Source organism: Aquarana catesbeiana, linkage group LG13 (genome assembly GCF_042186555.1).
Source record: "Aquarana catesbeiana isolate 2022-GZ linkage group LG13, ASM4218655v1, whole genome shotgun sequence".
Lineage (NCBI taxonomy): Eukaryota > Metazoa > Chordata > Amphibia > Anura > Ranidae > Aquarana > Aquarana catesbeiana.
Window position 1 is genome coordinate 53,103,107 of NC_133336.1, and position 20,913 is coordinate 53,124,019.

Below are 20,913 nucleotides of genomic sequence, written 5' to 3' on the forward strand. Positions count from 1 at the left end.
GCATTCAGACATTACAAATACTGCAACAAGAAATGTAAGGGTGCAATTAGGACGGCTAAGATAGAACATGAAAGTGTCAGGGCTGGGCTCAGCCCTTCCTTCTCAAAGCTAGCCACTCAGCTGTCGGCTAATTGCCAGCTCCTGTCTCTCCACAGTCACTCACCTGTTGTTGATATCCTGCTCGTCAGTCCTGCCTACTCAAAGCGGAGGTTTGCTGAAAAAAAAATATTAAAAGCCAGCAGCTACAAATACTGCAGCTGCTGACTTTTAATATATGGACACTTACCTGTCCAGGGAGCCCGAGGTGTCGGCAGCTGAAGCCGATCTGTCCTTCGGCTCTCGGCTGCTGCCGCCGCCATCCTCGGTAAGGGAATAAGGAAGTGAAGCCGTGCGGCTTCACTTCCTGGTTCCCTACTGCGCATGCGCAAGCCGCACTGCGCGTCCTCACAGGTCCCTGCTGTATTCTGTGTCTCACAGAATACAGCGGGGGAGGACGGGGTAGGCGGTGGAAGTGGCGTAGGTCACTGCAATAACTGCAGTGATCTATGCCAGGAAGTGGGAGCAAATACCTGTATTAGACAGGTATCTGCTCCCTCCTCCCCCCTGAAAGGTGCCAAATGTGACACCGGAGGGGGGGAGGAATCCAAAAAATGGAAGTTCCATTTTTGGATGGAACTCCACTTTAAGCCGTCTAGTCCAGATGATCTCTGCCTTCACCTTGGTCACATCTCTAGAGACGCTCTCCTGTGTTTCTATTAAAGACTTGCTTGGCTGACATTCCTTCTGGCTCCAGATCCCGCTTGCTGTTCTACTACGCTCATCCCTGGCTCCCTGATGTTTTGGCTTGTCTGACTATCCGTTCCGGTTCCTGAACTCTGGCTATGTTTTGACTACGCTTACTCTGTTTACCTTTTTTTATTATTATTATTATTAAACAAGTGTGATTTATCTGTACTTCTGTCTCAGTCTGATTCATGGTTTCTGACAGAAAGACACATAGCGGAGGAGAGCAAAAAAAAAATCCCAAGAAATTCTAAGTATATCAACAGTAAAAAAGGGTGAGATAAAGAAAGCTGCGCTAAAAATTAGAGTCCATAAAAAATGACATCAAGGATAACAAATGTCCATTAGGAACATAAAACACCACCACAGTGTGCCTATGAAATAATGTGCCCATCCACCGTAGCTGTTAGTTCAGCTTACCAGATGGCAAGCTTAAAAAGGCAAGTGGCTTTAGCCCAGCCAAGGCCTCTAAGCTTGCAAACGATCCAGGTGTTCGGATGGCGGGGGGTAAATCTCCAAGGCTCACTTGCGGTATCCACGTATCCACATATTCAAATGGAAAACCCAGGTAGCTCCAGGATTTTGCGGAGACGCTGCTTCCAATGGCACTACAGGTATTTGATCCTGCGCTGCTGGTACTGAGACATTTAGAGGCAATTCAGCGTGATAGATGGCCAGACTGGGTCTATGAAGAGGCCAAGGGTGCCTAGATTAAAAGGTGTTATCTCGTCAGGAGAGATGTAACAGCATGGCAAACCCTTATAGTGTCCGGACACTTTTTTAATTTTTAGCGCAGCTTTCTTTATCTCTTTAATTTTTGGTGTGATCGCACTGTATGCTGCTGCTTTTTTGTTATTGTTTTTGTTAGCGCGGTATTTTTACCATTCAGTAAAAAAGGGTGGCCAGACTGTATTGGCCCCATAAAGAATAAGGAAGGAAATCTGGTTACAAAGGATGGGGAGATGGCAAAGGTATTGAATTTATTCTTCGCCTCAGTCTTCACAAAGGAATTGGGGTCTTCAGTAACCAACACTGCAGTGTTTATCCTCATGGCTAACAGAGGACAGAATCATAGAAAGACTTGTAAAACTTAACATTAATAAGTCACCGGGACTAGATGGTTTGCACCCGAGGGTCCTTAGGGAACTCAGTCAAGTAATTGCCAGACCATTGTTCTTAATTTTTACTGACAGTCTACTAACGGGAATGGTACCAGCTGATTGGAGAAAAGCCAATGTAGCACAAATATTTAAAAAAGGGCCAAAATACATCCCTGGGAATTACAGACCAGTTAGCCTAACATAAATAGTATGCAAGCTCCTGGAGGGGATAATAAGGGACTATATACAAGATTTTAGTAAAGAAAACTGTATCATTAGCAGCAATCAGCATGGATTCATGAAAAATCGTTCTTGCCAAACCAATCTATTAACCTTCTTTGAGGAGGTGAGCTGCCATCTAGATAAAGGAAGGCCCGTGGATGTGGTGTATCTGGATTTTGCAGAAGCATTTGACACAGTTCCCATAAACGTTTACTGTACAAAGTAAGGTCCGTTGGCGTGGACCATAGGGTGAGTACGTGGATTGAAAACTGACGACAAGGTTGAGTTCAGAGGGTAGTGATAAATGAGTACTCAAAATGGTCAGAGGTGGAAAGTGGGGTCACTCAGGGTTCTGTGCTGGGACCAATCCTATTTAACCACTTAGCCCCGGACCATTTGGCTGGCCAAAGACCTGAGCGTTTTTTGCGATTCGGCACTGCGCCGCTTTAACTGAAAATTGTGCGTTTGTCGCGCGTGGCTCCCAAACAAAATTGACGTCCTTTTTTCCCCACAAATAGAGCTTTCTTTTGGTGGTATTTGATCACCTCTGCAGTTTTTATTTTTTGCGCTATAAACAAAAAAAGAGCAACAATTTTGAAAAAAAAACGCAATATTTTTTACTTTTTGCTATAATAAATTTCCCCAAAAAATATCTAAAAAAAACATTTTTTTTACCCTCAGTTTAGGCCGATACGTATTCTTCCACAAATTAAAAAAAAAAAAAAAAAAAAAAAAAATCGCAATAAGCGTTTATTGGTTTGCACAAAAGTTAAAATGTCTACAAAATAGGGAATAGTTTTATGGCATTTTTATTAATAATTTCTTTTTGCTAGTAATGACGGCGATTTGCGATTTTTATCATGACTGCGACATTATGACGGACAGATCGGACACTTTTGCCGCTATTTTGGAATCATTCACATTTATACAGCGATCAGTGTGATAGGGGACGCTGCAGGGTTTAAATGTGTCCTAGGGAGTGATTCTAACTGTGGGGGGGGATGGGCTACGTGTGACACGACACTGATCACCGCTCCCGATCACAGGGAGCGGTGATCAGTGTCCTGTCACTAAGAAGAATGGGGAAATGCTTGTTTACATCAGCATTTCCCTGTTCTTCCCCTCTGTGAGACGATCGCGGGTATCCCCGCAGACATCGAGTCCGCGGGACCCGCGATCACACTCACGGTGCTCGCGCGCGCGCACCCACAATGCCGCGTCTTAAAGGGAAATGTACAGGTAAGTTAATATGCCTGTACGTGCCCTTCTGCCGACGTATATTGGCGTGAGCCAGTCGGCAAGGGGTTAATTTGTTCATAAACGACCTGGAGGATGGGGTAAACAGTTCAATCTCTGTATTTGCGAACAATACTAAGCTAAGCAGGGCAATAACTTCTCCACAGGATGTGGAAACCTTGCAAGAAGATCTGAACAAATTAATGGGGTGGGCAACTACATAGCAAATGAGGGTTAATGTGGAAAAACGTAAAATAATGCATTTGGGTGGCAAAAATATGAATGCAATCTACACACCGGGGGGAGAACTGGGGGAATCTAAGATGGAAAAGGACCTGTGGGTCCTAGTAGATGACAGGCTCAGTGATGGCATGCAATGCCAAGCTGCTGCTAACAAAGCAAACAGAAGATTGGCATGCATTAAAAAGGGGATTAACTCCAGAGATAAAACGATAATTCTCCCACTCTACAAGACTCTGGTCCGGCCGCACCTGGAGTATGCTGTCCAGTTCTGGGCACCAGTTCTCAGGAAGGATGTACTGGAAATGGAGCGAGTACAGAGAAGGGCAACAAAGCTAATAAAGGGACTGGAGGATAATAGTTATGAAGAAAGGTTGCGAGCACTGAACTTATTCTCTCTGGAGAAGAGACGGCTTGAGAGGGGATATGATTTCAATTTACAAATACCACACTGGTAACCCCACAATAGGGATAAAATGTTTCAGCGGAAGGGAGTTTAATAAGACTCGTGGCCACTCATTAAAATGAGAAGAAATGAGATTTAACCTTAAACTGCGTAGCGGGTTTTTTACTGTAAGAGCGGCAAGGATGTGGAACTCCCTTCCACAGGCGGTGGTTTCAGCGGGGGGCATCGATAGTTTCAAGAAACTATTAGATAAGCACCTGAACGACCACAACATACACAGATATACAATGTAATACTGACATATAATCAAACACATAGGTTGGATTTGATGAACTTGTGTCTTTTTTCAGCCTCATTTACTATGTAACTATGTAAATTCCTGGTTTTGTTTTTTTTTTTTTGCTGTGGTGATCCAACTTTCTGGCTACATCTGTTCTCTATAGTCCCACTGTGTGTAATGTGCAGTCAACCTCTTTCCTGAGATGGACTAGAGACTAGGAATTATGGGATTTATAGTGTGCATAGAGCAGTAAAAAAAAAAAATAAATAAATTAAGACACTTTCTTACCCAAATTGTAGGATATACAATAGGCATGTTTCTACTCTATTTTTTTTTTTTATGGAATGAAGTCTGTGGAGGATTCTTCATTGCCCATGTTGACCCTGGTAACATGAACACTTCCCAAAAGTTGTGGCATCAGGACACAGAAGGCAGGAAAAAAGATCAGTTGGTGGTCCTGGATTCAGCTTCTGTCTCATATACGGAAAGAGGTGCCATGATGTTGGACTTGAACAACCAATGTTTTCTTTAATAAATAGGGAACAGGCTTTAAATTAACTCATTATTTTCCTCCTCACCAGCAGCATATACCAAGCTGACCTTCAATCCAGCCATGACATGTTTGCCTGTTGGGAAGAAAAAAACTCCTGTGTAAGCTCCAAACTAATTTGTCTGAGCTTATACAGAACTGAGGAGTCTCTTCTTGCCCTTATGTGCTGATCCAATCCCCAGGCACCAATGCTGTCATGTTAGGGGTAAGGAAAGCAAGTAATGCTCACCCATATTCAGAAGTACTGAGTATTTTCTTCACTCCTGGAGGCTAAATAGACCATCAAGGGGCTAAAGAAAAGGGTAGTATGTGCAGTTTTGGGAGGAGGCCTTGAATGGGCAAAATAATTGGTCACTTTAAAGAGAGCCTATGCCCAGCCAAAAAATTAAATGTTTTACTTTCCAAAAATTATTTTTTTATTCACTTGCAATGTGCTTCTGAACTTACCAGCAAATGTCTCTACTTCAAGAAGAAATTGCCTGGCCCAACCCCCTCGTCTTCTGGGGGTATCCGATTACTGTCAGTGCTGGCCCAGGTCATTCGCTACGCCGTCACCTCCATATATAACCTTTGATGTAGCTGCTGTGGAGGATGGGGTGTGAGGGGAATACTATAGAATGTCACTTGAATGCTACCTCTGACTATGCTGACATCCAAGATGGTGGCACCCAGCAGCAGTCACATATTTTGGACAGCTACACAAGGGAGGCTTTTATAGGTAAATAACATGGATGAAATATGGTGAAATGCACATATAAAATTCTATAGGAACATTTTTCTTGACATATATGGTCTGGTGACAGGGTCTCTTTAGGGAAAACACTAAAATAACTAAATACAAGCTTAGTGTAATTACACTATACTTTCCCTTTAAAGTAGCCATCTCTTTCCAATCCACTGCCACAATAAACATAAAATAATGCTGCCAACTGTTCCTTAGCAGCATCTCTGTTTTTAAAAATGATTCAAAAGAAGGAAATGACTAATGAGCTTCAACGCAGCCAACATTAGCAGCCATGAATGAACACAGATCACAGCATTAAACATTCAAAGTCTTTTAATATTTAGAAATATACACCCTTTAGTATACAGCTCTCCCTGGTTAAAGAACGGATTTGGCATCCTTGAGTTGAGGTTTTACAATATAGACTGATATTTTCTGATTCTGAACACTTGTCCTATCGAAAAAACTTCAGCCGAATGTCAATGCGAGGTAATCTGAGACACTGTTAGGAAAAATAAACCGTCCAGCCAGCAGGGATGACGTCTGTAGACTCGGCTGTATTCTTGTAAATGATGGCGATTTTTTTTCCACTTAACAAATATTGTCAATTTTCTTGTTTTGTCTATTCCCAGCCGATCTTTCTCAATGCTCTCTGTAGTTTGACTTTTCCCATAAGAAATGTGATTTCTAAATTCTTTCTATACCACTCTCTGAAAGTAACAAGCAAGAAAAGAAAAAAAAAAAATAAAATAAGGTAGAACATTATTTTATGCGCTCCATAATATAATCCTTCCGCATTACTTATTCACAATGTTTCCTCAAAGCTCCAACTGAATTTGGTATTGTAAAGCACAGCAATGCAACAAAGCACCTTGCAAATAGCATCCATTACATAGAATGCTCAGTTATGCTTGTACAGCCTTTAGGCATCTAATCTAATCAATCCTTTGCCACATAGAAAGAATAGAAATAGGTGCCACCAGTTATTTATTCATCCCTGCAATCAATACATTTTGTTAGTTTTACAGATTGTACATTGTAAAACACACACACCTGGGTTAAGGTGAAAATTCACACAAGAATTTACTCTTTCAACATTAATGACGTAGATTTAAAGCGGAGTTCCACACAAAAATGGAACTTCCGCTTTTCGGAACCCTCCCCCCCTCCGGTGTCACATTTGGCACCTTTCAGGGGGGAGGGGGTTGCAGATACCTGTCTAAGACAGGTATTTGCACCCACTTCTGGCATAGACTCCCACGGGAGTCTATGCCTCTTCCTGTCCCTCCGCGCTGTCTCCTGGGAAACACACAGGTCCCAGGAGATAGCGGGGACCAGTTACGACGCGCAGCGCGACTCGTGCATGAGCAGTAGGGAACCGGGAAGTGAAGCCGCAACGCTTCACTTCCTGATTCCCTCACCTAGGATGGCGGCGGAAGCTGCCGAGAGTCGAGCGAGTGATCGGCGTCGGCTGCCGACATCGCTGGACCCTGGGACAGGTAAGTGGCCATTTATTAAAAGTCAGCAGCTGCAGTATTTGTAGCTGCTGGCTTTTAATATTTTTTTTTGGGTGGACTCCCTCTTTAAGGTCAAGTGGTTAAAACAAACTCACAGTGGCAGTAGCTGCCGTGAACTTGGTATTTTTTCTTTGATCACTTTTAGGCCCATTTCACATGATCGTTCAGATCAGGTCCGCCTGTTAGTTTTTCAGGCAGAACTGATCAGACCCTCCATTCACCCCTACAGACCAGCGTCCGTTTACACACGCCTACCTCCAATCTGATCCAGTCCGCTAAAAACAAAACGTAAAGGAATACGCTCTCCTCCATGTAGGTGGATCGGATGGAGGGTAGTCGGTGTAAAGGAACAGCGGAATTCGTTTAACCAGGTCGCCTATAGAGCAGAGCAGGCTCTCTGCATAAACTGAGCGGACATAGACCTGTCACCCCCCCGCTCAGATCCCCTGCTGACCATAATAGAGTCTACCCCATGTGAAAGGGGCCTTATAGTACCCCGCTATCCCCTTAAAAGGAACCCGTCGCTTGCTGTTGCTATCCCATAGGAGCTTTTTAGCCCCTCTTATCATAGCAATAAAGTTGAAGTGGTTCTAAAAGGCAGAAGATTTTTTTATCTTAATGCATTCAAATAAAAAAAAAAAAAAAAAAAAAAAGAGAGCTGTCTTTTTGGGCCAGCATCTGATTTGTCTGCATTTTTGTATAGTAGGATACATGGTGCCGGTATGGGTTTATATGAGTAAGCGCTAACATAACGCATTTCGCACTAACGTGTTACCTCACTCATCCGCTGCTTATCTTTGATGCTTTCACCTGTTTTGATACATTGTTTTCAATAAAGGTGGCTTTTCCATTTAGGTTTTGCCATCCACACTTTTCTCTCATTTAGGTAATATAAAGGTACTCACTTAACGACCAGGTTTCGTCCCAACGACCAGATCGTTAAACGAATTGGTTGTTAAACGAATTGGTTGTTAAACGAGGAGTCACAAGTAATCAATATTTGAAGCATTCTTAACTACTGTACTGTACTGTATTGTGAAAAAAAGGTCTTAACACACAACTCCAGCTCAACAACGTTGTTTTAATTTGCATAAGTACAGAACACAAACGAATATTCTGTACTGTATTGTACAATACAATGATGTATAGCCCATCATTCGGGTGGGGAGAGCTGGTCGTAAGTCCGAGTGGTCGTTAAACGAGGAGTATCCGTATATATAGCTTTTACTGTAATGAAAGGAGTCTGCAGTGCACATGCTTGGAAGATGCAGGGTCTGACTGTGCGGATTTAAAGTGGATCTAAAGGCTCAAGGTTTTTTTACCTTAATGCAATCTATGCAAGCGATATGCACAAGAGCCTAGGCTCTCTGGGGACTCATCCCTCCAAAAAAGCCAGTGAGCCAATGGGAAGAAAGAGGGGGCAGGGCCAAGCTGCAGCTTTGTGTCTGAATGGACACGCAAAGTAGCGGTTTGGGAGCGAGCCTGCTTGGGTGCCCCCACAGCAAGCTGTTCACTCTGGGGGCTCTTGGTAGGAGGGAGGAGCCAGGAGCACCGGCAGCGGACCCGAGAAGAGGAGGATCGGGGCTGCACTGTGCAAAATCCTAACATATTTGCTTAAAAAGGAAGCTGTACAGCATTTGGGCATCCTACAAAGCACAGATCTGGGCTTGGTAGAGACAGGCAAGTATATGCACTGGTAGCACTGCTGGGGGAGAATAGCAGGGCCCCCTAAGACCACTTACCCCTTAGGACATGCAACACACACAGACACACACATCAAATTCTAACATTTTCAAGATTTCTATAATGGAAAAAATGCACTTTGTAAATGACTCACAACAAGAAACGCTTGTGTATATATTTCTTCAATGGTAGTCAATACATCAAAGACATTTGAGAACCATAATAAAACAAAGCAGGTGTTATGTGCGATCATGACTAGTTTTCCTCTATTTTGCAGGAAAGTTCAAAATGCTAGCTACACAATAAATTCTACAGGGAAGATGAGGTCCAGTTAAAATTAGAACTGTCGCACATTGTGCTTTACGCTAGGTTCACATCGATGTGGCTGCGGCACTGCATGTGACTCGCACATGTTACTGCACCCGCTGCACAAATGGGCTGCTGTTTAGCAGATGTGTGGGGATGCTATTAATTCTTAATGGCACCACCATGACGCATTTTCCCGTGTGCTGAAACACATTACACTATTTCTTTGTGGCTGCAGTTTTAGAAAAAGGGCTAGGACCCTTTCCCTGTGCTTCCTGCAGGTACAGCAGCCCAGTTCATGTGAATGGGCTGCTGTGCCAGCGCAAGCGTGGCCACATGGAAACTTTATATGTATGAACCTAGCCTTAGGGCTCTCAGGATGCATGAAATCTGTTTGGCACAGGCTGATTAATCATGGTTTTGCAATGTGATCTTTATACCATTTCCAATAGAGGTTGACATGCTATAAACCTCAAAGAAATTTTTACAGCCTGTTTTTAATTTGCTCTTACTCTAGATTTCAGTGCAGTGCCTATCAATCAGTGTAATAGAAAACCAACATGTCCATTTCTCAAACCAATAACACATCTGTCTACAAGAGACCTCTCTACTGAGTTTTGTTGGGAGATTAGCCAATCTCTCTTTTACGGTTGCCACCTTTTCTTAAAGCCAAACCTAAACACTTTAGCGGCGCATGGCATGGCACCCCAAACGCGGCACGAATTGTCCCCCGACAAATCGCGGCAAAATCACGTAAACAGAATTGTGGGATGCCTGTCACCCAAAAGAAGTTTTGCTTCACGATTGGGGTGCCATTATCCCCATCCCCTCCTATTACAAATCTTCTTCCCCTACCAGCACAAATCCTCCTCCCTCCAATACCCCCATGTCAGCCGACAGGGGTACCATGGGGCCCCAGCATACAGGGGGGCAATTACGGGGGGGGGGGGGGGCAATTACAGAGGAGTCAAAACATAAGGGAAAGAGAGAGGCGACAGGTAGCTGCTGGTGCGGTATTTTTTAATAAATTAAATGTTTAAAAACAATCCACTCACTCTCCATGTCAAAGCTGTAGGCATGTCAGTCTGTGAGGTCCGCTGTCCCATTCTCCCGATCCATGCTGCTGTTATCACTGAATTGCTGGAGAAAACAGAGAGCCGCAGGAAACTCATGTGAACTGTTAGCCTCTGATGATGGAGACGTGGTTAAGCCTCCGCAACGCTCTGATTGGTCACAGCGCCCCAGGCTGACAGCTCACTGCAGTTTCCCTGCGGCTCTGTATCCTTTGCTTCCTCCAGTGATTCAGTGAAACAGCAGCATGGATCGGGAGAATGGGACAGCAGACTTCACAGACTGACATGCCTACAGCTTTGACATGGAGAGTGAGCGGATTGTTTTTAAACAATTAAATGTATTAAATGTCGCCTCTCTCTCTCCCTTATGTTTTGACGCCTCTGTAATTGTCCCCGTCCCCCCCTGCCGCTCCAATCCCCCGGCTGTCCGGGTCCCCCTGTGTGCTGGGCCCCCTACAGGAGGCACAATGGTACCCCCTGTCAGCGGCACTGGTGTCCGGGTGTCAGGCAGAGGGAAACCCGGGAACAGCATTCTAAACCCGTACTGTCCGGGTCCAAACCGGACAGGTGGCAACCCTACTGTCTTTGTATAAAAAGAAAATCAACTCAGATATTTTGCCAAGAAAGAGAAATAAGCATTTTTGGGGATTCAGTTGAATCCCAATTCTCACTGTATGGCAATACTTTTTAAAACAGAGGTTTAGGCCCTGTAATTTTAAGTCATATAGCTTTCTATTGTAACTTGCTGAATGTGGAAAGCCCTGCTGCTATTCCAACTCCTCTACCTGGAAAAATGACATTCAAAAAAGAGATGTGACCATTACCTGTTATAGCGTGTATGCTTCTCAAAGTTTTTACTTAGGAAATCCTGATAAAAATCTGCCATCACGTCTGCATCTAATGTCCTTTTGCGTCCTGTGAAGGAAAGTTGGGATGTTCTCAGTATGTATTCAATAAACAGTTACAAAGACATCACCTGCTTTAAGGGAAGCTATAGACGAGATGTGTGTTAAAGTGGTTGTAAACCCTTTACAACCACTTTATACTACAGGCAAGCCTATAATTAGGCTTACCTGTAGCTACACTGGATATCCCCTAAACCTGCACGGTTTAGGAGATATCCCTGTATTTGCATGTGCCGACGTCATCGCCACATGCGCACTTAAGCAAACAGCTGTACTGTGCTATTACCGGCGGCTCCTGCACTCATGCGCGGGAGTGACGTCATCGCGGCTCCGGCCATATGCAGCGCTGGAACCGCGATACCCGGAAGTAACCCCCCGGGAGAGATGACAGCCGCCGGAGCGGTGAACGAGGACCGCTGTGGGGGCTGCGATCTCAGGTAAGTAATTCATGCCTTTGCCTTGCAGGTTTTTTTTTTTGGATTTTTTTAAAAAGGGTTTACAACCACTTTAAGTTTATGATTCCTGAGCATTGAACACCTTCATAGGCCTTTATATCAGAATACAAGTTTTACTTGAGGAAAGGAAATTTAGAGAAACAAAAGCTCAGCAATTGCAGCCTCCATATTTCTCTCATCGGAGGCCTCCTTTATGCCGAAAGCAAAATGACACTCTAGGCCACAGCGCTTTCTTTAGTGGCTATTCTACAAATGTCCATATTTGAAATAATAACAAAAACATATGAGCAGACATCTAACAAACTGCAAAAAGGCTTATAAAAAAGGGCTCAAAAAGTTAAACATGGAAATAACCTAAAATAAATGACATGGCCGGTCTCTTGCAAGGTCTCTTCATCCCCGCACTTACAATTAAAAATCCCCTGGACAAAATAGTGTTTCCCCTGCCCGCATCCTCCAAACATTTACAAGATTACTTGGTCCTCTCACCAATGCGGATCAACAGCAATATGGTCACTTTATTGCTTGTTACAGGGCTGAGACTCTACTAGGATATATCGTCTCTATCTACCCTATTTGGGAGCCTTCTTCTACAGGACTCTCACAACACAAACAATTTCTCTAATCTACGCCATTGTCTTCAGGTGGACTCTTCCAAAAAGGTTGTTATGGGCTCAAGCCTGCCTCTCGCTTCAGAAATTTGATTCACTTATAACATATTTTCAACTCCTTTCCCCTTCATTTCTACATTCTGTATCCCTTACTTGTCTTAACTTAAAATGCAATAAATACTTTTTACATGTTAAGCAAGTCATAAGCGGTAGACTACAGTGCTTCATATAAAGATGATATTATAAAACAGCTTCCTGTTTTAAGTTAACACATCTTACCTTGTTCATCTTTCAGCCCCAGACCTAAAGCGCTAAGTTTTGAAATTATAAATGCTTCCTTTTCCTGAAAACACAAAAGAAAATCTCAGTGCAATTGCATTATACATATTGAAGGGCAGACAGTGGTTTTGGTACATTTTTTTAAGAGGTAGCTAAAGTTTGACTTTGCTGAGTGAAGAGAGGCATGTGCATAATTATCAGTCTTTCCCCCGTTAAAATCCAAGCTGGGCTACCTGTCAGGAGGCCTGCTGGTTTGCGACTCGACTCTTTGCTGCAATCATCTAGTACAGCCAAGTAACCTACTAACTTTCAACTTTTTATAGGACAGTAAAGAAGAAGCAGCAGCCTAAGGATAAGTTCATCTGTTTTATCTCTTCCCTAGACCCTAGTGCTGCACCCCCCCCAGTCATTGTACTAGAGAGTAAGACAAATTCAAATTCAGGTGCTCATATTAGAGTGCATAAAAATGAATATCTGAATTGTTATTACTAATACTTAAAGCTGACCCCCAAACAATTATTACAATCACCTTAAAAAATGAAAGATTCTGGTTTTCCCAAAACCTTTGATTCCATTCTTGTGTTTCCTGTCTCAATTCTCTGAGTTTTCTTTCCAGATCGGACTCATCATTAGGAATAAAGTATTTTATAGGTCGCAGATTGGAGTATCGATCAGGAGGGCCAATCCAGTCATTTTTAGATTGTGCTGGAGGACAGAAGGTGATGGCCTGAAACACAAACATACAGAATATAGCTTGCTACAATTCAAAACTCATTTCACATTAAAAAGTCTAAGCTGCATTGCGGTATGAGTCACACCAAAGCTTGTATTTTTGCGGTGCTTTAAAAGACATGGTCACTCTATCCATTCAGGGCAAAGTGACAGTGTCTATAGGAATTCATGGACCTTTTGATTAGGTCCGCCTGAAAAACTGACAGGCAGATCTGACCAGATCGCCCTTGTGAAAGGGACCTTAATCAGCTGATGCACTTTCAGAGTTCTAATGAGGAAAGCTGCAGGGTCTGCATCCCTTTAGAAGTAATTAACACTTTGGGAGTATCTCACAAAAAATGAGATTTTTGTTGCAGGTGCCAGGAAATTTCTGGGGAAGTCCTGTACACCAACAGTGTACAGAATGCCTCCAGGTTGCCATATTGCATTGAATTTTACAGAACTGGAGATTGAAAAGTAAAAAGGTAATATTTAATAGCATCAAAGTAGAATATAGCTTGTGTAGCAATTGTATGTGCTATATTATTTTTCTTTTATTTGCTATGTTTTTTCCAACATAATGCAGTTACCTTTTAAAGGCTCACATTTGTTCAAAAAAATAATAAAATGCTAATTTGTGCAAGTAAAAAGTGAGCATTTATTATTCTTTACCACAGGTCACCAGGACTAATAAAAAAGGCAACACTACCCAACCGGGACAGTCAGCAATAAATAAACTGACAGGGGTTCTAGTGATTCTAAAGTGAAACAAATGCCTATACATAACCTTTAATGTACTTTAATAATACAAATTCTATATATGGGGTATATATAGCATGTATAATATATGGAGAAAGTGCAGTACAACCATTATGTTAAATTTTTTATAATCTATAGCAACAGTGACATCTGCTGGAAATGGGGTGCTATAACAAAGAGGGAAAAATAGTTTGTAACATATCTTTACTATATCGGAGCAGCATCTACTGTTCTTATCAAAAAGGAACTATAGTCAGCCAGAGATGTAAAAAGCAGACTGCAATTGCTGACTTCCAGCTGCCTGGCTGCTTTTAAAGGAGACTTCTACCAAACAAAATCTGGGGTTACCATTGCTGAGCTCAGTCTAAATTAACAAGATGCCATCCTGTCGTTTTTTTTTTTATTTAGAAAACTAAGGACAGCAATAGCTCTGGTCTGTCCTGGAAGCCTTACAGCAGGGATAGGCAACCTTTCAGAGGTTGAGATCCACCTGGACAACATGGAGGAAAGCAAAGATCCCCTGGCAGGAGGAGGGTACTAGGTGGCACCCTTAATAAAAAAATAAAAAGCAAAAAAACAAAAAAATTTAAGCTCCCAATAAAAAGATATAAATGTAGTGTCCTCTGCCCCCTTCACATCACCCGCCCCCCCCGCCACACTTTAGTGTCCTCTAGCAGTGTTCTCTGACAACCCCCCCCCCCCCCCAAAGTAGTGTCCTCTGACCACCCCCCCCCAAACCCCCAAAGTAGTGTCCTCTGCCCCCTTCACATCACCCCCCCCACTGTAGTGTCCTGTACCCCCAAAACAGTGTCTTCTGCCCCCCTTCACATCACCCCCTCCCCCACTGTAGTGTCCTGTACCCCCACAAAGCAGTGTCTTCTGCCACCCTTCACATCACCCCCCATAGTGTCCTGTACCCCCCAAAACAGTGTCTTCTGCCCCCTTCAAATCACCCCCCCCCACTGTAGTGTCGTATACCCCCAAAACAGTTTCTTCTGACCTCCCTCACATCACCCCCCACTGTAGTGTCCTGTACCCACACAAAACGATGATGCACAAGAGTTTGCTGAAGAAAAGCAGACTAAGGACATGGATTACTGGAACCATGTCCTGTGGTCTGACGAGACCAAGATAAACTTATTTGGTTCAGATGGTGTCAAGCATGTGTGGCGGCAACCAGGTGAGGAGTACAAAGACAAGTGTGTCCTGCCTACAGTCAAGCATGGTGGTGGGAGTGTCATGGTCTGGGGCTGCATTAGTGATGCCGGCACTGGGGAGCTACAGTTCATTGAGGGAACCATGAATGCCAACATGTACTGTGACATACTGAAGCAGAGCATGATCCCCTCCCTTCAGAGATTGGGCCGCAGGGCAGTATTCCAACATAACAAACCCAAACACACCTCCAAGATGACCACTGCCTTGCTACAGAAGCTGAAGGTAAAGGTGACTGCCTGGCCAAGCATGTCTCCAGACCTAAACCCTATTGAGCATCTGTGGGGCATCCTCAAACAGGAGGTGGAGGAGCGCAAGGTCTCTAACATCCACCAGCTCCGTGATGTCATCATGGAGGCGTGGAAGAGGACTCCAGTGGCAACCTGTGAATCTCTGGTGAACTCCATGCCCAATAAGGTTAAGGCAGTGCTGGAAAATATTGGTGGCCACACAAAATATTGACACTTTGGGCCTAATTTGGACATTTTCACTTAGGGGTGTACTCACTTTTGTTGCCAGCGGTTTAGACATTAATGGCTGTGTGTTGAGTTATTTTGAGGGGACAGCAAATTTACACTGTTATACAAGCTATACACTCACTACTTTACATTGTAGCAAAGTGTCATTTCTTCAGTGTTGTCACATGAAAAGATAATAAAATATTTACAAAAATGTTGCTGTGACACAATGGTGTCGTGAAGAAGGCGCCAGCCCAGAATCTAATGTAGTGATTGAACTTCTTGGGGAGGACTGGACTGAAGAGCAGATCGGTAGTACAGACATTGTCCTTAGACAGACATTGTCCTTAGACAAGAAAACATGGGTGATCGATGTTAGACCCGACCGTGAGGCCTCCTGCACACATGTGCTGCTGGAATGGAAGCAAGGGATTCCTGATCGTTTCCGAGGGTCCAGCGTGCAGCTGGCTGAGTTTCATCTAATCCAGTCACACACACCAGACAGGTGTCTGGCAAGTACCAGTCGAGTTAAGGCCACAAGGGAAGAGGTGCCCTCCATGCTGTCTTCGGTCATGATTGGGCCGGAGCTCTTCGCTGCTATGGGAGACTTTGTGTCAAAATTGCCAAAGGACACTTTGACGTGCTCTGGAAGTAAGTACCAGAAACTCAGGCCCTTTCCTGGAAGAAATCCAGTGCCTACAGGAGAGGACAACTTTGAAGAGTGGCTGGACCAGGCCACACAAGCTTTGGATGAATGGAACATTCCTGAGACTCTCAAGAAGCAAAGAATCTAAGGGGCCCTGCCTCAGAAGCTATCCGCAATCTGAAGTTTAGTAAGAAAGACTGCATCACTCAAGATTACCTGAATATTCTACAGGAGTTTGGGCGCATGGAGACAGCGGCAGACTTAATTTATCTATTTGAGCATGCCCTCCAACACCAAGGTGAACGCCTGTCCAAATATATCAGATGATTGAATAGGATGTTGCATCAGATCATATCAAAGAAGGGGATGCAACCTTCTGCCGTAGATCAAACTAGAATGCAGCAGATCCTGAGAGGTGCTTCACGCTCTGATCCAGTTTGAATTCGGCTGCAGACTTCAGCCGATGCCATGTCCATGAAGTATCCTAAGCTCATTAAATTAGTGAGAGAAGAAGCCATTCTGGAGAACAAACACAAGAGCCAGGGGTCGGAATCTGCTGTCAGATTAAGAGTTGGCCAGCACAGCTAATAGTGCTCCGGAGATCAGGGTTCTGAAGACTCAGGTGTCGCAGCTAGTAGAGATGATAACCGGATCGTTGGGCGGCAAGTCTGAGGTAGTCGCACTGAAGATGCAGGTATCCCAGATGATGGAGATGATCAACACGCTGACAGCGAAATTCACTGAGTTGTCTGGTGTGCCTCCGACTTTGTCTACAGCGCCTGGCAAGAGGCCAATGAATCCAGACGTCCGTCTAAACTGTGGAGGTGTAGGTCTCTACCAGCGAGAATGTCTTAGTCCACCAAGGTGGACAGAAGACTGGCGTGGACCGCAGAGAAGTGACCCAAGGATGGAGAGAAGGCCTGGGTCCTCAAGAAGAACCTTCCCTGTTTGAGTGAGGAACGCTATCAGCCTCCAAAACGTTACCAGAAACAGCATTCTCTGCGCTGGAAGACCAAGTAAGCATGAGTCCAGTCACGCAAACCTGCTGTTCCAGATGTTTCCACCAAGTCTCCTGCCTAGTTGGTAGGCCCTCTGCCTGTAGTGCCTGTTTTGGTGGAAGGAATCTATACAAAAGCCATTCTTAATTCGGGTGCTCAGGTGACTTTGCTGACCAGAGACTTTTACAAGAGGTATTTGTCGTACATGTCCCTGCAAAAGTTGGAAGATATAGAGATCTAGGGTATTCAAGCAGAGGATTACCCTTGTGATAGATACCTGTGGGTCAGGTTATCATGAGATCCATTGAGGGTTGGAAAGCCAGAATTTTGAGACACTGGCCATTGTGTGTCCTTGGTTGCCAGGATCTACGGGAAGTTCGTTAATTGTAGGGACCAACACAGATTTGGTGAAGTGGCTGTTAGCCCCTATTGTCCTCAGATGTGATTCCTACCAGCAGGAGGGCCAGAGGTGTCTCCCTCTTCCACAGTGGATGGAGAAGGATCCACCGCAGAAGCAATAGAAACTGATCTGCAGGAGGTAGAAGAGGCCAGTGAGCCTACTGTGCTTGAGCCAGTGGAAAAGACAAAGTGAAGAGTTAAGCATCCTCTCAAGAGACCGACCCATCATGTGTTGGGTGAGAAGTTATCCTCACTCCTCAAGGGACCCTTCTCACCACAGATTTAGTGAAGGGCAACCTTAACCCCCTGGAGCAACTAGCTGGGCCATTCCAATTAAGGTGGCCTGTAGGCAGGACAACCTTCCTTCCTATGTTTATTGACGGGAGATTCCTCTTTCAGGTCTTTATGAAAATGCAATTTGTTCATTTTCCTGTGCACACTAACTTGTTTTTTTATTTATTTATATTGAAGTGTTTGCCTCTGCTCTTGGGGTTATTCTCAGGTTTTGAATTCCCTGAAAGCAGCCTGTATTGAGCTATATTGCTCTTAATCTCAGTTATTGCTCTCCAGTTGCATTACTTTAATATATACGGTTACTGTTTGTTACTCTTTTCCACAGAAACATTGCAGTAAAGATAATTTCTGTGTTTTATCATAACGTGTGTGGTTTCATTGGTCCTTGCACTTACACTATTGTCAGGTCTGCCAGAGGGGGCTGAGGCTGTTATTGGGGTTGAGAGGCAGAGTCAGACTGGCAAACTTAAAAGAGAAGTATGGGTTTGTGGGTTATTGTAGAATCATACTTACCTAGGTGGATGCAGAATCGGTCTGATGCTGCATCTGTCCCCCGGCGCCTCTTCACTGAGAACTGAGCGATTGAACATTGCAGATGGCTCGGTTCTCTCAGCTCCCCGAGCAGAGAGCTGCTGTCTGTCAATCAGCAGCTCTCCTGCTCTGCTCCATCTACGCTCATTGGAGCGCTGAGCTGTGGAGGGGTGGGGAGCGGACGTCTCAGCGGCTTGCTGAGAGGCTGAGCCGGGTGTCAGTCCAGGCACCTGGCGGATCCAGACTTCCGAAGTCAGGATGACGCGGTGCCCGGACTGATCTGTGTGACGTCAGTGGAGAGCAGACTTCAGACCGCTCTGTTAAAAACGGGTCACAGGAGTGCAAAACGTATTGCACTCATGTGACCCATAGGAGAAGGTACAGCCAAACGAGCTCAGGCTGGACTTCTCCTTTAACCGCTTGCTGACCAGTGCACGATGATATACGTCCGCACATTAGCATTGCTGCGCAAATGGGCGTACATGTACGACCCCTTTAAGACGTGGCATTGTGGGTGCACGCACCCGCTGCGTGCTCGATGTCCGCCGGTGTCCCGCAATCGTGTCACAGAACGACAGAACGGGGAAGTGCCTATGTAAACAAGGCATTTCCCCGTTCTGCCTAGTGACATGACAGATCTACAGCTCCCTGTCATCAGGAGCAGTGATAGCTGTCATGTCAGTGGTAGCCCATCCCCCCACAGTTAGAATCACTCCCTAGGACACACTTAACCCCTTGATCACCACCTAGTGTGTAACCCCTTCCCTGCCAGTGTCATTTATACAGTAATCAGTGCATATTTATAGCACTGATCGCTGTATAAATGACAATGGTCCCAAAATAGTGCCAAAAGTGTCCGACGTGTCCGCCATAATGTCGCAGTCATGATAAAAATTGCAGATCGATGCCAATACTAATAAAAAAATAATAATAAAAATGCCATAAATCTATCTTCTATTTTGTAGACGCTATAACTTTTGCGCAAACCAATCAATATACGCTTATTGCGATTTTTTTTTTACCAAAAATATGTAGAAGAATACATATCGGCCTAAACTGAGAAAGAAATGTTTTTTTTTTTTTATATATTTTTGGGGGATTTTTATTATAGCAAAAAGTAAAAAATATTGCTTTTTTTTTTTTTTTTCAAAATTGTCTTTTTTTGTTTATAGCTCAAAAAATAAAAACCACAGAGGTGATCAAATACCACCAAAAGAAAGCTCTATTTGTGGGGGAAAAAACAGGACGTCAATTTTGTTTGGGTGCAACGTCGCACGACCGCGCAATTGTCAGTTAAAGCGACGCAGTGCAGAATCGCAAAAAGTGTTCTGGTCAGGAAGGGGGTAAAATCTTCCGGGGCTGAAGCGTTTAAGCGGCTCCTCTGGTGGTAGCGCTACATGTACGTTTCAGTTTGCGCACCAAAATTTCCATTCGGTCCTCTTCTAGCCAAAATTTATTTGAGTATTTTTTTCCCAGAAAATATAGATTTGATAAAACACTTGTACAGATATAAGATGCAATTATTTTTTTTTTTTTTTGCTTTTTTTTTTACGTTGTATAATATCTGTACATATATAAAACTTGTACTAATATAAGATTTTTTTACGTTGTATAATATCTGTACAAGTGTTTTATCAAATCTATATTTTCTGGGGAAAAAATACTGAAATAAATGTGGGTTAGAAGAGCACCGAATGGAAATTTTTGCTGTAAAATTAAAAAAAAACAAACAAATATTCTATATTTTCTGAAATCAGACGAGCCGTAGAATAAAAAAGATAAAAGATGCATTTTTTTATGTTGTATAATATCTTTTTTATTCTACAGGTCGCCTGATTTCAGAAAATATAGAATATTTGGGGTTTTTTTTTATCTTAATGCCAAAAATGAAGAAAGGAAAACGCTGTAGAGCCCATGTAGGTGGATATATAATACATCTAGATTTGTTTGGTCCTCTAATAGGTTTAGTCCTTGATAAGTCCCAGCACAGTCCCTCCTTAGTACGCCATTCTGACCCCTCCACAGCCATATCCCCCCCCCAAACACAGCTCAGCCGCAGAGCACTCTGGGTGAGCCCGGTGACGTCACCTGCGGGGCGCTCCGCTCAGAGCCGGACGTGTCTCCGTGGTGCCGGTACCGGCAGAATAGGACGAGCCGGGGACGGAGGCAGGTCACACGCACGCAGGGCGCCGCCATGTTCCAGCGCCGCACTGCGCGGCTTTACGGCAGGACGTCACCTCCGGGGTCGCCATGGCAACGCTGAACTGCGCAGACGTCTGCAGCCTGCATGCCAGACAGCTGGGCCCCGGTGAAGCCGCCGCTGAGCGGTGTGCCTGGGAGCCCGAGGAGGGGCGTGGCCGGCTCTTCCAGTGACCCTGACTGGGTGTGAGGTGAGTGCAGGCTCCTTCTATAGGTCAGTGACAGAGATAGGGGGAGGCATTGAGCTGAGGGGCAGGCTTGGTGAGTGTGCAGGCGTTTTAATCGCACTCCTGACGCCAGCGAGCGCCCCTTGGCGTCGGGGGTATCCGCCGA

At 44.3% G+C, this 20,913-nt stretch overlaps 2 protein-coding genes across 2 annotated transcripts in view; one reads left to right on the forward strand and one right to left on the reverse strand.

The window, feature by feature from the left end:
- Positions 1-5,856: 5,856 nt before the first annotated feature.
- On the reverse strand, positions 5,857-20,635 carry COA8 (cytochrome c oxidase assembly factor 8). Its single transcript, XM_073609170.1, has 5 exons — positions 20,470-20,635; positions 12,900-13,097; positions 12,371-12,434; positions 10,945-11,035; positions 5,857-6,251 (listed from the first exon to the last, which is right to left on the reverse strand). Exons 1-5 carry the CDS (start codon positions 20,575-20,577, stop codon positions 6,164-6,166), a joined length of 549 nt encoding a protein of 182 aa, XP_073465271.1. The 5' UTR covers positions 20,578-20,635; the 3' UTR covers positions 5,857-6,163.
- The window catches only part of BAG5 (BAG cochaperone 5), a 41,250-nt gene continuing 40,794 nt past the window's right edge, over positions 20,458-20,913 (forward strand). The window contains exon 1 of the mRNA XM_073609168.1: positions 20,458-20,771. The gene's annotated coding sequence lies outside the window, so the exon portion shown is untranslated. The remainder of the gene's footprint in view (positions 20,772-20,913) is intronic.

What these genes read in the sequence shown, in the direction of transcription:
- COA8 (XM_073609170.1), bottom strand. Translation starts at nt 20,577, where the DNA reads ATGGCGGCGCCCTGCGTGCGTGTGACCTGCCTCCGTCCCCGGCTCGTC. An exon ending in CTGAGCGGAGCGCCCCGCAG is followed by an intron (nt 13,098 to 20,469) that starts GTGACGTCACCG and finishes TTTGTGTTTCAG; the next exon opens with GCCATCACCTTCTGTCCTCC. An exon ending in AAGCATACACGCTATAACAG is followed by an intron (nt 6,252 to 10,944) that starts GTAATGGTCACA and finishes TGTTACTTTCAG; the next exon opens with AGAGTGGTATAGAAAGAATT.